At 57.3% G+C, this 17348-nt stretch overlaps 1 protein-coding gene across 1 annotated transcript in view; it reads right to left on the minus strand.

Annotated features, from left to right (window-relative positions):
• Nucleotides 1–17348, minus strand: part of SMPD3 (sphingomyelin phosphodiesterase 3) — a 36237-nt gene that overhangs the window by 9163 nt on the left and 9726 nt on the right. Inside the window, 4 exon segments of the mRNA XM_032325208.1 lie at nt 641–1213; nt 1215–2177; nt 10709–10882; nt 15823–15885. Of these exon segments, the coding sequence (XP_032181099.1) occupies nt 641–1213; nt 1215–1967 (1326 nt within the window). The 5' untranslated portion in view covers nt 1968–2177; nt 10709–10882; nt 15823–15885.

Genomic DNA, 17348 nt, shown 5'->3' on the forward strand with positions numbered 1-17348 from the left:
ATGGCTTTTGCGTAGGGAACAAAAAAGTCAACACTCGGAGCGTGTCAGGCTCAGTAGAAGATAACGGGTAATGACCAAATTACCATGGTCTAAAAACTCCTGCAATTGCATCCAAATTAGCAGAAATAATTATGATTCACTTTAATTAGTGACTATGGAAGCGAAGCCTTGGGCTGGTGGGCAGAGGGCCTGGCATGGCAGCTGCTCGAGAACCGGGAGGGAGGGGGCACCCAGCCAGTGAGGCTGTGGGCCTAAGTGAGCAGGCGTTTGCCCCTTTGTGGGCAGAGGCCCCCTGCCGCTGCCTCCTCCCTTGACCGCTGTCATCTTCACTGCTGGCACAAGGACCTCCCAGGCCTCAAGCTCACTCCCTGCCCCATGAATAGGCACTAGGTTTCTTACAAATGAGGAGATAATGGCTCAGAGACCTGAGGAACTTGCCCAAGAGCACCTGGCCAGGCCTGTCTGAGCCTGAACCCCAAGCTGGGCGCCCACTGGCTCAGCTCCAGGAGAGGCCTGGCCTGTCCCCAGCCCTCCCAGAGTGGAAGGACCCCCTGACTGCAGCCCACTGTCCTCCCCGCCCCCCGACCAAGGCTCTGCCACAGGCTGTTGTGTGCCCCGGGGCATGGCCACAGCTTCCTACCTTGAGAAACAGCGCCCCTTTCGAGGCCAGGCCATCGGAGCGCCGCCCATTGGGGTAACAGTGATAGGCCACGTCCATGATAGGGTAGCGGCTGGCAAAGAAGAGGCCGCTGTTGAGATACTTGAAGCTGCAGCAGCCTTGGCAGCCATAGACCCCGACATCGTACAGAATGTACTCGAAGTAGCCGTGCAGCTGGTCTTTCAACTTGGCGGCTGCCCGCTTGTCAAACACCTCCTGCAGACACAGGAAGTCCAGGTTGGCGGGGAAGAAAGCGGACACCTCGTGGTCAAAGGCCTCGTCCGGGTGCCGCCTCTTGCGCGCAGCCGCCTTCTTCACTCCAGAGGCCTTGTAGGGGAACTTGCTGTTGGTGGCGCCCGGCTCCCCACTGCCGCCGCCGTCTGCCGCGGCCCGCACCTTCACCAGGGACTCCCTAGAGGCCGATGGGCTGCCCAGGCTCCCCGAGTCCCCGTCCCGCTGACTGTGGTTGGGTGTCTGGCCCTGGGGGGCCCCACCAGCCCCATTCCTGGCTTGGCCCCCAGCAGCGCTGTCGTCGGCTTCAGGGGGCCGGCCCCCCCTCCTCGCCTCCGATGCGCACGATGCAGGCGTCCTCCAGGCTACCCTCCGCCGGCTCCCCGGAGGCCGGGCCATTGGCAGCCTCGTCACTGGGGTGACGCCCGCTGCCGTCACCCTTGTATTCCACAGAGGCCGTCCTCTTAATGCTCCCGGGGACAGCCTTGGCCACACCATCGCTGCCCTGCGGTGACACCAGGCTGCTGAAGCTGGCCGCACTGATGGAGGTGTTGGTGGGCGAATCAATGTAGATTTTAATCTGGGGCCGACTGGCCCCATTGCGGATTCTCTGCCCAATCTCTTTGGCCCGCGCTTGGGTGTTAAAAACATTGTTGAGCCTGGCCAGCGAGTCAGGGAGGAGGCAGACGTTGGCAGTGGCAAAGCAGAAGCTTTTGCCGGGACCTGTACCCTTCCATTCACTGAGCAGGGCCGCCCCACCAGCCAGGCCCTTGTCCTCTAGCCGGGAGTAGATGTAGGGTCGGCGGGCGGACTGCAGTGGGGACCAGAGGAGGAACCCGACAAAGGCGAAGGGCAGCGAGGCAACCAGGAGGGCCAGGTAGACGGGCGTGAAGAGCACAGTGCAGAGCAGCTGGAGGTAGCACGGGTCGTCCGCCCGCTGGCGCTTCTCGTAGGTGGTGGGGATGAAGGAGGCCACGAGCCGGTCTGCCAGCCAGTAGCATGGGAAGATGAGCGCCCAGGACACGGCATGCAGGGCGGACAGACAGCTGTTGGGAAAGGGGGCCGTGTACAAAACCATCGCAGCTCACTGGGCGCCGCGGCCGGCCCTACTACATGGTGTCCGTGGCAGCGCGGGCACTTTCTTGCGAGGGGTGGGGTGGGGGAGCAGGTGGAGGAGGGGTCACCTCCTGGTGAGATGCGTCTCTGGGTGGTCAGTGGTGAGTGCTGGCCAGCCGGGCATGATTCACCTCAGTGCGCCATACTGGGCCACCAAGGCCTGCCAGGGAGCCTGTAAGACAGAAAATAAGGGGCTTTACTCATCCTTAGGGGCGCAGGTCAGACGTTGGGGTCACTCGCTCCCTCACCCTGTTCCCGCTTCCTCCATCAGAAGCAGGAGTATTCTGTTTGTCTGAGTGTGTTTGGTTTCCTTGGAGTAAACAGCTTGGTGACGTGACCACATCTGTCTTGATCTTGTAGCCTAACGGCTCAGAAATGAACCCCAGATTTTGGAGGGGCCTAGCTCTGTGGGCATCTGGGAGGCAGCCTGGGGATCCTGGAGGGTGCCTGGGCCTGACGCTGGCCTGGAGCAGCCAGAAGACCACCAGGAGCCAGGGGTGTGCCTGATTCAGAGGAGCCTCAAATACACCTGCTTGTCACTGAGTGTCCTTCAGGTCAGAACAGAGGGGGAGCAAACAGCAGAGACATGGGGTCAGAGAGTCCTGGGGTGCAGGGCAGTGTCGCTGGCAGGAGGACCCCTGAGAGGAGGGCTCCACCCACAACCAGGCTCTCACAGTGCCCATCCTGCAGCATCAGCCCACTCTTGCCCTCCCACCCCTGCTGACCCCCCACCCCACCCCCGGAAATCTCTGACCAGCCAGGATCCTGGCACTGCCCGGGCCTTAACCCACATCCAGAATGATGTTCCCTCTGACTTTTGGAGAAGCATCCTGGAGCTGTGAGGATCTGGCCCAAGCTTCTCCCCTAAGCCTGAGATGCAGCCTGGGGCCCAGCTGAGGCCCGTGGCTGGAGGAATGAGTCCACCCTGGGTTCCTGTCCCAGCCAGGGCACAAGCCTCAGACCAGGACTTAGGGCCCTGCCTAGCAGAGGCTGCCAGCGAATTACTGTGCTGAACGTAGAATTAAGAAAGGCCAAGAGTCTGGAGTGTTGGCCCAGTCTCCAGGGACCATGGGAGATCATTGTGTGATGAAGCTGGTATAACCAACATCTTGAGTCTTCATTACCCAGTCTGTTGGGGGGTTCACTTCCTATTCACGGTCTCCCCGACCCAGTCCAGCCTCTGCCCTGGTGCCATGGAGGGTGGGGGTCTGTGCCCACGTTCCATCCATCCTGGCCCACCGCTTGTCTACCCCCTGCCTCCCTGGGCACTGCAGCTAGGACCTGGGTGCCATTTGGGTTTTGCCTCCCCCTCAGTCCCCACATCGCATCTGTCCCTCTCCTGGAACTCCTGTGCTGGTCCATGAATGCATGATGCTTCAAGTACTGTCTTGGCTGCGTCTCTTTCAGGCCAAGTTCCACACAGTGGCTAGGGGGATTCTGTCTAGTCTGACCATCCCTCAGATACCCCAAACCCACAGAACCCTCTGTGGGCCCTTTTTTGGCTGTCTTGTGTCCTAGCCAGGCCTGCCATGTCTGCAGCCCCGTCTCCCTTGTGCCCGGATCGCACTTGGTGCAATGTGGTTTCCTGTCCCTGCCCTGCCCCTCACCGAGCTCACCCCTTTTCTTCTGGACTCAGCTCAGAATTCACCTCCTCAGAGAGGCCCTTTTGCCCCCTTTGCCTCTCCTTGCCAGCTGGCTTAGGTAGCTCCCTGGGGGGCTCCTGTCTGCATTGTGCATGGCCTGTTCTCTGCAGTTCCAGGTCATAAAGCTCATGGGTCATAGCCACCTCCCAGCAGACTGGGAGCTTCCTGGAAGAAGGGGCTGCATTGAGGGGCCTGGCGGGTCCTGGGGCCACACCAGCAGGAGCTCAGGAAGTGGGTGGGTGACTGGAGGTCAATCTGCACTGCCTCCAGGCCTGAGGTGCAAGGAGGGGGTGGGGTGGGGTCTCCGAGATGCACCTGTCACTTCAGTGCACTCCTGTGGCCACATCTCCAGGGCTGATTTAGTGGGGACAGGGTACTTGCTAACATCTAAAGATGAACTTTAGCTGGTGTCTGTGTCTGATTCTGGAGAATACATTTCACAAGAATTTTACTTTCTTTAGGGGAAATTGCTTTGAAGGAAACCCTGTAAGTTTAGTTTGGGGAAGCAGGTGTGTCTATTCAGACCACAGCTCTCTGGCCAGGAGCCATGGGAAACTGTTCCTTTGTAGAGAGCTCACACTGCGCCTCGGTTGAATCTGGAAAAAGCGTGTCGTCCGCCTGTGGGCAGTGGGACCACGTTCATCTGGTGCTGTAGTCACAAGGCCTCTCACTCAGGTGTGGGCAATGAGGCTTGCGTTCAAGGATGGTGGTGAGGCCAGAGGGCCAGCCCTCCATTCCTCTCCCCGGCCCCCTGGGGCAGGAGTTGGGGAAGCTGTTTCAGAGGTTGGGAGGAGACCCCTGACATCCTGCCCTGGAGTCCCAGACCAGACAGTGGCCTTCACCACCCTCTCCAAACTGGACCCGAGTCCTGGTTTACAAAGGCCAGGCTCCATGAGGGGAGGCGGGTGCCCTAACCTTGACGGCCTTTACTGTGGGGTCTGCCGATTCAGAGGTCCTATGAACTGAGGCCCCGAGACCAACGTTATGATGACAGTGGCTGACACTGGAGGGTTTGTTCTAGGCCTGCTGACCCTCTGTGCGCATGACTTCTAACCCCCCAGAAGAGCTGCAGCAACTCTGTGGCCCAGAGCTTGTTTGTGGCTCAGTACTTAGAGGGGCTGTGGCTGTCCAGAGCTCTACCGTGCCTGCCACCTGACAGACTTACTTATTCTTTCTTTAAAATCCCAGCCATGTCATTTGAGTGTAACGCGAAGCTGGGGCAGCAGCCCGCTGGCTCCCTTGGAGCTGGTGGGTCTGGCTGCTGTCGGCCCAGCTTGCACGCACCATGTTTGTATTCAGAGCAGGCAGCTTCAGACTGGCCAGGCTGAGAGCCAGGGGAGAGGGCGCAGGTCCACCTCCACTAGCCGGACCTGGAGGAGGCGGCAGGTCCCGTCCCTGGGATGGCGTCTCCCAAGCCTCCAGCAGCCACTGCAGTGGGCACCAAGGTGCTAGGGGTAGGGGTCTAGGCCAGACTTCTGGGGACACCCAGATGCCACCCCCAAGTGCATGGAGGTGGTTCACTCCCAGCTCTTCTTAGCTCCTTCCTCCTCTTCTCTGTGGCTGGAGGTGGCCCAGCCCAGCCCACACCATCTTCACCTGAGTGCCCACCCCTGCCTTCTGTCTCAGGCTCCGGCCACAATGTGCACGGAGGTCAGAAAAGCTCCCTAAACAATCTGATTACATCCTCCCTCTGGAGGTCCCATGGTCTTGGAGGAGAAAGTCCATTCTTCCAGTCTCTGTGCTCCTGCCCCTCTTTCCTTCCCCAGCCCCACCCCGGAGGGCACCCCAGCAGCCTCGCTTCATCCAGGGGCTCCTGAGAGAAATTCTCAAACCCTCTGTTCCCCACTGTGGCTCATCCCTAATGCTGGCCACTGACCGGGCAGGGTGGAGACTTGCCACCAGGGGGGACCATGCTCTTAGTGAGGCCTGGCCCCGTCCTGAGCTGCCCTGTGTTGACCTCAATTCTCTTGTGGCCCCAGAAACCCTTCTGGGCAAGTTCTCCCCCAGCCCTGTCTGCAGCAGCAGTGAGCCGCCAGGCCTGTTCTTTGTGCCTCCCTGGGCTGGTCACAGGAATGCGTTTGGTCTCCGTTCAGGCATCAGTGGGTTTGAGGTGGCTGGCAGCCCAGGGGGCCACCACAAGCATTCTATCCCCGATGGGGCAGATCTGAGCCTCCCAGCTCTTCATGGCTACCTGGGTCCCTGCTCCAGCCTGCCCCCTGACCCCCAGCTCTCAGCGCCCTGGACAGGAGGAGCCTCCGGGTGCCGCCTGCCCCGCCCTGCTCAGCACGCAAGCCCTGCATCTGTGCCCGGGGGCTGCTGACGCAGTTGACACAAAAGGGATTGCTACCAATGGAGGCAGTTTCTAAAGCTCTGTGGTTAATTATTTTGTCTCAGGGAGATGAAAGGAGGATAAACAAACAACAACACATTAATTAGTCTGATCTACACTTTCCCCAGTAAAGAGGGGAGTGGGAGCTAAATACCAGAGGCTGGGAACTTCTCACTAAGCTTTAGAGTCCCCGGGGCTGGGGGGGGGGGCGGTTTGCACCCCTGGGCCTTTGTCTCGCCTGCACCCCCTCAGCAGGGCAGAACATTGTGGGTGGCCTGGCCCAGGCTTGGCCTCCAGGTGAGGAACGCCTGCCCCCGCCCCCCATGCCCCAGCTCTTCGCTCTCTGTCCCAGAGCCGCCATCTTTACGAAGCAAAGTCCACCACGGGCATCTCTGATGAGGGTGACAGGTCCGACAAAGGCCACATGTGCTGAGCGGTAGCCGCTCAAGCCCACATGCTGGATTATGCTTTCAGTTTCCTCTTTTTAAAATAGTAATTACTCCTGGGTTTTTCCCCATTATAAATCCTGGCGTGGGGCTTCCTGGTTGCTCAGAATGCCCGAGCCTCCTCCCTGCCCCATTGCCATGGTCTCCAGAGCTGAGCTTGGGTCCCAGACACCCTCAAGTCCTCATGGTCACTCCTGAACCCTAGGATCAGTATGGGGGGCTACCCAGTACCCCAAGGGAGGGCTCCTGGGAGGCAACCTCAGGCTTGCTCCTCACTCCCAACGGCACCGCTCCCTGCTCAGTTTGGGTTCGGATCTCCTTCTCTCTCACATGAGGGTAGCAATACCTGGGCTCATCCTGAGGCTTTGTCCTTCCCTATCTCCCCTCTGTTCCTCATAGGGCCTCCCTGACCACGCCTCAACTGAGGTTTCTGTGGATTCCGTGCATTGTGGAGAGGGGACAAGCTGGTTCTATGCACTGTGCTGGGGGCACCTGGAGCCCATTCCGCAAGCCTCTAGGTTCCTGACTGCTCTGCTATACCTTCAGATCGTCAGAGACCCATGCACGCCGTTCAGGCTGGAGCTGCCAGCCTTCATTAACATGTTCCTTCCCCTACAGCTAGGACTGGACTGGGCCCAACTGGGACAAGAAGCCTGGGCTGCAGAGCCATGACAGAGGGAGCAGATCAGTTCTCAGGCTGATCCAGCTGGGAGGGGAAATCGCCTGGCAAGGTCTGGGGGCCAGACAACCATAAATCCAGATGGGAGAGGAAGAGGTGGTCACACACTGGCCTGAGAGATCACAGGATGGTGACGCCTGGGCGGGTGTGGAGCACTGACAGAAACTCCACACCATAGTTGTTCCTGGTATCTGTGGGGACCTGACCTGCAGCCACCACAGCACCGGAAGGGGAGACATGGACTGCTCAGAGGCCTGAGCTAAGCCAGTGCTCCTCCCAATAAACACCTCCCTGAGGGCTGGGGGACCAGCTGATCTGCTATCCGTTGGGGAGGGCATTGCAGGAGTAGGGCCTCGCCAGGGCTGTCCTATTTGATGTTGAAGATGGTAGAGAGGTCCCTGACAGGCTCCTTGGGTAAGCTGCAATGGACAGGACCTCTGCTACTGTATACCAAGTGATACTGGCCCCAGGACGTCCATCCCATGTTCCACCTCCCTGTGAAATGGACCTGGCAGACACGCTGGTACACGAGACCTGCTACACAGAGGATCAAAGAAAGGGTCCTGGGTGAGTGCTGACTTTGCATGTGAATTTCTCCTGCAGTGTGAGAGTGAGCAGGCCAGCCCAGTTCTGCTGGCCAAGGCAAGTGCTGGCCCCTCTAAGAAGCCTGAACCATCTGGAGGGATCTCCGAGCTTTGGAGAACTTAGGGGAAGTTGAGGAGGGTTGGGAGTTGCCCCAGGTTGGGGGCAGGATGGGACCTGTTCCTCCTTCCTAGTCTTCCCTCTGGTTCTCATGCCTGCTGAGCCCTCTCTTCCCAGCAGCAGCAGCAGGGCTGGGAATCCTGGAGAGGAGGGACCTCTTCCCATCCTCTTTGCGTCCACAGGCTCATGTCTAAACAGGCACTGGTCCAAGCCCCAGGTTTCTGCAGGAAAGACTGAGAGGATCACTCCAATCCAATTACCGGAATGTGCTCGCATCCGCCGGCGGTGCCGAGATTGGGCCGGCCCATTTCTGCCTGGATGCCTGCCGCCTCAGGGGTTGGCATAGCAACGGGAGCTGCTGAAACTTGGAGTCAGCTCATCACCAGGAGGACAGAAAGAAAGACTGAAGAGGATGCCTTTCTAAGAGATGCGGGTCAGACAAACCCAGGCTAATCCCTGAAAGCCACAGAAATGGGGGCTAGGGGCTGGCGTGAACACATATGCCGCAGCAGCAGCTCCCAGTGACCTAGGCGTGCCAGGTAAATGCCCACTGACCCTTCCAGATCCAAAGCACCTGCCCCCTTCTCTCTGAAACCCTCCCCAACTTCCCTATCCTGCCCATATCCCCCAGCTGTCCCTCTAATCAGGCGCCTGTCTATCTGCATATCAGCAGCCTGGGAGCACCTGAGGGAGTCTCTGGCACCAGCCCAGGCCCAGGTCCCAGCCCGCTGCTGTCCTCTGGCTGTGGCAGACTCACTCTTGTCTCCCCACCCCAATCCAAGAGGAGGGCAGCAAGCCACACTAGGTCAGTTGACACCACAGCTCCCTGACCCCAAGGTGAATGGTCCTAAGACCCAAGCTAGCTCTCTCTCATGGGTGCCCTTACCGAACCCCTCAGGAAAGAGGCCTGCATTTTCCCTGAGCTGGAAGCGCTAAGAGTCTGAAGCTTCTGGAGCCTTCCTCAAGAGTGAATCTAATTCAGAGGAAAACAGACCTCAGGGCTGGAAGGAGCGAGTCCTTGCGGCACTTTGAGCTCCACTTTTCTCTGTGCCTGAAGACAACACAACCCCCGGACTTTGTAATTCGTGAGTTAGCAAATTACCCTTTCCTTTGCTCTAGTCTAAGTTGCATTTCTGTCACTTCCCACCAAAGGGATCCTATCTAATATGTATCAGTGACCCGATCTTTCTAAAACATCATTCTTCACAGTTTGTCTCCTGGGTGAACTTCCGCCCCTGGGCTGCCCACGGGGCAAAGGGGGCCTTTCTCCTGAGTCCTTGAAGGCCCTGTGAGAGCCGGTGGTGGTGGGAACTTTGCCCATGTGATTTGAGCATCCCTCAGGGGAAGGCCGTGCAGATGTTATAAGCACAGGCTCGGTGTCACACGTGCTCGGTCTGGGTCCTCGTGCTAGATATTGGATAAGCGGCTTCACTGATGCCCTGCGCGTCATCTGCTCATTTGTCAGGCAAACATACCTCGTCTCTCACACACACACACAGTCTCAGCGTATGCACCACAATTAGCGCAGCGCCTGCCACGTCTCTAATAATACCTTCGTTACTATTACGACTGTTCATTCCATTGCCGCAGAGGACCCTCAGGATGCAGCTGGAGCCCACAGAGTTTCCTCCTCGTGTGGCTGGTTGCTTGACAGGGAAGGTGCCCTGCTCCCCCGGACAGGAGCCAAGGCTGGGGCCTCTGTCTCTGGGCAGGACTGTGCTGGGGGCTGCTCATGCGAGCCCAAGTCACAGGCTTCTGCAGAAACCAGACGCAGGCAAAGGGGCCATAAAATTTTCAAAAAGACACTTTCCAGGGGAGCTATTAATGTGTCATGTGGTTTCTGAGAAGAGGAAGAGGCTGCAGGCAGCCCTGTGGCACTCCTTCAGCCCGCCAGCCCCGGCACTTCCGGGCCAGAACTCAGAAAGCCCAGCTGCAGCGGATTCCTGCCTGGGTGGAAAGCAAATCTCAAGCCACCTTGGAGGTGTATGTGCCAGGAGAGTGCGGATCAATTGAATAGTTAAAATGACTGTCCTCCTGGGTATAAGACCTTGTGCTACGGCGACATGGGGCGGTCACCCTGAGACCGTGGGTTCTCACAGGATGGGGCTGAATTCGAAGATCTGGCCACCCTCCTCTCCTGTCTGCCATTCCACCGGTGACCAGAAAGGGGGCCACTGAGGAGAAGGCTGGATGGTGGCTGGCACTCACATCCCCACCTGAGCCATCCCGAGCGGCATCATGTCTCATTCCCATGTACCCTCTGTATTACCACTCAAGAACCCGCCTGCAGCCTGGAAACTGAAGCCTGCAGGGCTCCTGCCCATCCTGTGCTCTCATGGAGGCTGAGCCCAGGATTTGGGTTGGGGGGAGGGAGGTCGGAGGAGCTTCCTCCATGATGCAAATCGGGTCTGAGATCACTCTATTCCCGAGTGTCCTCCTTTCGGGCACCAACTGGGCATCTCCAAGGCAGGACCGGAGGCAGTCGTCACTACCAAAGAGGAGCCTTCAACGTCCTTAATTAAGCCAGGTCCAGATCAGGAGGCTACGGGCACACCACTGAGCACCTAGACTGGCAAGGGCCTCCCTCCCCAAGTGGTCTGAGCCTGCTCACATCCTGAGTTCTCTCACACACGTGCGTGAGCAGGGGGTCCTGGCACTCCCCAGTGTCTGCCGCATGCCTGGCTGAGGGCCGGCATGTGACATGCCTTCCAGCTGGTCTGCGGGCCCTCCCTCGGAAGGAGAGGCCCTCCCCAGGCATGGAGACCAGGAGGGATCTCACTTTTCTCGGGCTCTGGTACAGAGGCTGCTGTCCCTGCAAAGTCCCTGCTTCCCTGCTGATGTTAATGGTTCATGAGCTGAACAAGGCTTGGAACATCCTTTGCTTAAGAAGAAATGACAACATACTTTCTGTGGGAGTAGAACTTTAAATACAAGTCCACACAAATGGCAGGATTTCTGCAGGCCCAGTGTTCAGCTGCATTTCAAGTACAGCATTTCCTCCTGGAATGGATTGGCCGGCTGAGCGGTGTGTAGGCATTTCAAGGCACCAGAGAACACAGATGAAGACAACAAACCTTCCTAAAACAGAACAGACTTGCTAAAATTCTTCTAAAGGGAATCATTTCACATTCAGCCTAAAGTTTTCTCTGCAAAGAACATTTAACAAACTGAGTCCTAGAGGAGAATTTATGCAGAGATTAAAAAGCAAATCGGTGTGAATGAGTAAATAAGATCAGGCATCAGCATCTCCCTAAGCCTCCAGGCAGCCCTTGGCAGCTGAGCCTGAGGCCGGGGCTTTCTGGACGTGGGCAGGGTCTCATTCACCAGGAGTGCTCAGCCCCTTGTTCGGGGCCTTCTCAGAGGCTGTCCTCGGGTCCTCCGTGCACACAGTATCACCGGAGCCCTGGGCGCTGAGAGAGCCAGCATGAACTCCCTCCCCGAGAGAGGAAACCCCACTTGGGCTAAACCTGGGGCTGCTTGCTCCCGAAGGTCTCTGACCTGCCTGTGGGATTTCAGAGCCTGCTCCAGAGCGTATAACTGGGAGGCCACTGGGGGCTGCTGGAGGGCTTCCCATGGGAGTGAGATGTGAAACCTCATTTGCATAAGACCGTGAATTAGTCATTTGTCCGCAGCAAAGGCCCGTGGGGAAGAGATCACGGGGATCTGTAGTTCTCCAAGTTGCCTCTCATTGCTGCCACCAAACTTGCCTTCCAAGGGTCTCCTGTGGCTCAGGGTTCCCACTCACCCCTGCCCCTCTGGTAGTGGTAGCTGTCTCTACGCGGTCTTGGCTGTTGAATCCTGCATTTCTGAAAAGGGAAACAAGAACCGCTGGCGCTGGGTCATGGTGGCTGTGTGTCCCCAGATTGCTGGTATAGATGTGTTGGTGCAGACAGGGACATGTCTCCATCCAGGAATAACTACTTAAAAGATAAGCACACTTTATCTTTGTGAACATCTGGGTAGACGTTTTCCTTTTCGTCTCTACCTCTGCCTCCAAGCTTAGTATAGGACTCTTGCCTCACTTCCTCTGCCCTCCCCTGCCCCCCCAGGGGCTGGAGCCTGCTCCCCGCCATGAGGCAGGACTGCACTTCTAGGTCCTCCTGTGGTTGGGTGGAATCATGTGACCAGCTCTACCCACTAGCTGTGAGTGCAAGTGGTCTGTGTCACTGCTGGGCTAGAGTACTTAGCACAGGTGTGAGACCTCCTAGAGTTCTCTCCCTTTGCCACATTTACCTGTAGTGTTCTTTTTTTTTTTTTTTTTTTTTAAAGATTATTTATTTATTTGACAAAGATCACAAGCAGGCAGAGAGGCAGGCAGAGAGAGGGGGGAAGCAGGCTCCCCGCTGAGCAGAGAGCCCGATTGGGGGCTCAATCCCAGGACCCTGGGACTATGACCTGAGCCAAAGGCAGAGGCTTTAACCCACTGGGCCACCCAGGCGCCCCTACCTGTAGTGTTCTTGACGGTGGCTGCTCTATCAGCCTGGGTCCCAGGGTGTGGAACCATGGAGCAGCGCCCCAGCTAACCCTGCTCCCCACATGTCATAAGAGCAACGACAGAAAACTGATTATAAGCCACAGCATAACCCCTCCCACCCTGACCAATAGAGGAAGGCTGCTCCCTCCCTCTTTCTTTCTTTCTTTCTTTCTTTCTTTCTTTCTTTCTTTCTTTCTTTCTTTCTTTCTTTCTCTTTCTTTCTTTCTTTCTTTCTTTCTTTCTTTCTTTCTTTCTTCCTTCCTTCCTTCCTTCCTTCCTTCCTTTCTTTCTTCTGTATTTATTTGAGAGAGAGAGAGAGTGGGAGGGGTAGAGGGAGAGAGAATCCCCAACCAACTCCAAGCTGAGCACAGAGCCCGACGTAGGGCTCATCTCACCGTGAGATGGAGACCTAGAGTAGGATGCTTAACCGACTCTGTCACCCAAGGACCCCAGGCTTCTGATTTCTTTAATCCATTTAACAAAAACAAGACTAACTGATCAACAGCCCTCAGTTTCCCCAGTATATAGCCAGATTGACACCCCAGACCCAACTCTCTTTAAGAAAGATTTTAATGGCAATAATGATGTTCCTCTGCCCTAAACCCGGACCAGATCAGGGGCTCACTGCTTTCCATCCCTCCGTGTATGTACTGAACAGCTGATTCCCTGCTCAGGACCATGAGGCATCCGGAGAGCTGAGCCTGAATCTTTTCATTTTTAGTGGAAATCACTCCTGCTCAGAGAAGGGGCCACTGCTAGTGATAGAAGTATTAAAGTAAATCCACACACACGGGTTCCAGGGACCCGTTGGTTGGTTCCAGGGACCCAGCCAGGCCCACAGGGGACCAGGCAGGAGGGAGTGTCGAAGAGTACACTGGGGGGGCGCAGATCGAGATGGTGCAACAGCCTGTGCTTAAGGGTTGGGGTCCGACACTGCCGGATTGTGCTGGCCAAGGGGTGCTAGCCTGGGCTGGAGAGGGCAGAGAGCTGGGAGGCGGGGGTTGGGGGGCACCTGGCATCCAGCTCTTCTGAGTGTGACGCAGCACTGTGACTGAGGGGTATTCTGCAGCAAGGCCCCAGGAATTTCTGGGGGCAGAGCCTGCTTTCTAGGTGTGTGTATTTTAGTGTGGGGTGTCCTCCTGGAGGGCATGGAGACAGGAAGGGGGTACGCGGTGGGTGGAACGAGCAGTGAGCAAGGGAGGGAGATACAGGAGAGTCTGGGAGAGCCGAGAGCAGGCATGTGGGAAGCCGAGGAACTCTGAAATCCTGCCCAGCGGGCCACGCTCTGACCACAATGACCCACCCGGCCCCAGGTGGCTGGCAAGGACACGCCAGGGAGGAGCAGCTGTGAAAAATGGGCCTGAAAGGAGGATCCAACACATTCACTGACAGTTTGTCTTAAGCCGGGCTTGTTTAAGTTAAATGCTTAGAATGTCTGAGTGAGTAGCTTCCCACCTACACCACACGATCAGCCTAGCCTCCAGTTCGGCTCCGAGGAGGGCCAGCAGAGCCTCACTGGCCCGGCCCGTGTCCTGCCCTCTGGGACGGATGAGTGACCCTCTGGCTGGCTAAGGGTCTGAGCAGCACTCCCGGCTTGAGGCTTCCTGCAGCCCCCTCACCACTAGAAAGACGGTAGATAGGGGGTTCCACCAGGCTCTGGTAAAGTTTTGGAGAGAAAATTGCCAGAACAGAGGTCAGCACCGAAAAGGAAACGGTCTATACAGTTTCAACCTGATTTTGCTTTTAAAAATAGGCCCCACATGAGACTTCAGCTGCGTGATCTCATCCATCCCGCGGCCCTCTGCCCTGGGTCCTGGGGCCACCATCCTTCTCGTGCCCTTTCTGCCCCTGGAGCTGTGGCTTCTCTGAGCCTTTGGTTGTCCCCTCTTCCCCTGCCCACCCTGAGGAGCTAGACCTGCCTCTTCTCCCCTCCCTTCATTGAATGTTCAGTATCACCTGTTCCCAGGTGTCTCTCGGGATAGCTGACTTCTTTGTCCACTGTATCCCCCTCCTTCCCCCCGCCCCCCTGCCCAGTTCTGTCTCCTGAATAGTCCCTGAGGCTCTGGACATCCTCCATACCCTGCCTCTTCCCACCAGCTTCTGTTCTGCCTCCCTAATGCCTCCTATCCACTCCCAGGGTCACAGCCAGCTCAGGCCCCGCTCTGTCCCAGCTAGACACTGCCCAACCACTACCTGTCTCCCCGAAGCTGGCCTCCCTTCCTCTGGAACCACATGGCAGCCATAGGGATCTTTTTAAACTACACAGTAGACCACACTGCTCCCCTGTTAAACTCTTCAGTGACCCCTCCTGTCCCCAGGAGGATGCCCAAGCACCTGGCAGGGAAGGGCACACTAGGCTCAGCATTCTGGTCTCCAGGATTGCTCTGCATTCCCTCCTACATGTGACGTTCCAAGGCCCCTGTGTGGTTCCCGACCACACCCTTCTAGGCCTCCCTGCCTTTGCTGGGGCCATTCCCTCATAGGCCTCATCTGTGGGCTGGGATGGGGCTCAGGCTCAGGAGGGGGCTCAGGGTTCAGAAGTCACCGTGACAGTTTCTCTGTCTCTTTACCAATCCCCAGCCAGTTCTCTGCTCTCTGGCCCCAGAGCTAACGAGAGGACCTTTAACCTGGCTGGTGGTTTCTGTGCATTTATTGCCCTTATTGGCAGTCTGCACACCAGAAAGGGGACCAGCCCCCCACATCTTCAGACTTACTAAGCTAGAAGCAGAACTAAGAGAGGAGGCTGAGCAATGGTGACAAATTCCATTTCTCAGAGCAAAGGCGGGAAGTGAGGAAGTGTCATAGATGGCCTTGTGGATTGTCTCTGCAGATCAGGGACTGTGTTCTTGTGGTTGACACCAGCAGCCTCTGAGCTGTTCAACAACGCCCAGCCCCCCACCGCCACCCCTGCCCCTAGTCCCAGGAATGCAGGTTTTTGTGTTCTAACTCCTAGGCCTGTGTCCCCCTGCAAGCACTTAGGTTTTATCACCTGACTCTAGCTGTGTCCGGCTCAGAGCAGGCAGATAATAGGAGCCCTGACGACCCATAAGCCTCAGCAACTCCCCTTCCGTCCCCTCCCCGGCCCAAATCGCTTTCCACCAGTTGTTTGACAGTGCTTGTTTCATAGCATCCTTACCAGCTCTGGGGTTTAAGCAATTAAAAGAAAAAATTTTTTTAATAGTTTAGTGGGTAATGCTATCTGGTTACATTTCCCGACATTTCAATTATATTGTATTCCTCCACTTCTGTGAAGTGCTGCCTCAAGTCTTCCCCGTGTATTGAAGCAGTTTGTATTTTCTCCAAAGATTTGGGTGGGTGAGACACACCCCCTCCCCTGGCCTTGCTCGCCTCAGAGGGAGGGAGAGGGGTCGGCCCAGAGTGCCAGCCCCCTGATGGCTTACCCAGAGCTCTGTTTCTAAACTTTTTAACCAAACAACAGAACCTTTTCTTAATTTCACACAGCACCTCTTTATATAAAACATGAATAATTCGCCTATGTGGGGAGACCTGTGCATCACTCCCCCTCCAGAAGCCCCTGTCTTACCTGAGGAGGGGCTGCTGGGACCCTCTTGATCGTCTGAAGAGGGGAAGCCACCGCAATCGGGACCTGAAAGCAGATGAGCGGTTCACAGGGGGTGTCGGGGACTCAACCTACAGCCACCCAGCAACCCAGAACAGGTGAGCCAGGTACAAAGACCAAGGGGCCCCACCTGCGCCAGAGGCAGCGCCACACCCTCCACTCGCCAAGGAGAGGGTGTGGACCCGGCTGTCCCCGCGGACGCGGACGGAGGAAGTGCAGCCGGAAGGGGTGGAGGGGCACGGAGGTTTGTGCCACAAACCTGCACAGGCGTGGGGGGAGGTAGGAGGGCTGACAGGTGGAGAGGGCTCTGCCTGACGGGTGAGAGGGATGAGAACTCTACCTGAACAGCTGGACCCGGGCCAGGCTGCGGATGTGTGAGGTGGGGAGCGGAGACAGGGGAATTCAGAGCTCCAGCCTCGGGGCCTGGGTTAGATCTGATAGACGAAGCTGGAACAATGGGAGCTTTCCCCCAGGACCTTTGTGTAATCTCAGCCTCGCCAAGATACGTGGGGATGGGAGAGAGCTGAACCCAGGCGGTAAAAGACAGACGGGGGCCACCCGGACCAGGGGTGGGGCAGGGAGGAGGAAGCCGCACGGACAGACAGAAACAGGGCGCGTTCACAGCAGATAAGGGTAAAGATAGTTGTCTAGGGGACGTTCAGCAGAGACACTTCTTGACCTCAGTGGGGTCTACTTAGGGGACGGTCGGGAGGACACTCTGTGAGCGGTGGCCTTTTACACGATGTCACCGGCTCTCTGCATCCCTCGCTGGCTCAGTCCGCAGCAGCTCAAGACACGCCCCCCAGTGGGATTGGTGGGCTGGGTCTCTCTCTGTGGCTCCGCCCTCCCCTTCTAACCTCGCCCCAGGCCTCGGGTATTGACCTCTCCCGGGACACTCTGGCTCCGCCCCCTGGCCCCAGGCCCGGGCCTCTCTCTGACCAAGTTCCCTGGCTTCAGGCGCTCCGGCTCTTTAGTCCAGCCCCTAGTCCCAAGTCCGGCTCTCAGCTTTCCAGCCTTACCCTTGACTTGAGGCCCTGGGAAGTTCAACTCCCACCCCGCGGGGCTTCGTGCGGCCCTCGTCGGCCCTCCATCTTTTCAGGCCAGGACCCTCTTCAGTACCGTCACATCGAGCAACCATTCCTCCCCAACGCTCTCCTCCGGACCAGCTCCCGTCATTTATAGACATTTACTTTGCAAATCACTCAAACTGTGTTTCCGAGAAATCCGGAATTTAAGTTCCGGTCCCTTGGCCCACAAGCAGAAGGAGTTGCAGAGGGCTGGCAGGAGTGTTTCTTTTCTCGGAAAACAACTGGCTCTCTTGCTTAGGAATCCCCATGGAGAAGCTCCAGGGAGACCCGGGTTCCAGGCCTGGGTCAGCTATCCATCTGAGCCTTAGGTGCCCCCTTCCCGGTCAGACATGGGGTCACTCCAGTGTCTTGGGCAGCCGCGACCAAAGGAGCATGGGTACTTGATGTTGCCACATTAGAGTG

The sequence above is a fragment of the Mustela erminea genome, chromosome 19 (genome assembly GCF_009829155.1).
Source record: "Mustela erminea isolate mMusErm1 chromosome 19, mMusErm1.Pri, whole genome shotgun sequence".
NCBI classification, from domain to species: domain Eukaryota; kingdom Metazoa; phylum Chordata; class Mammalia; order Carnivora; family Mustelidae; genus Mustela; species Mustela erminea.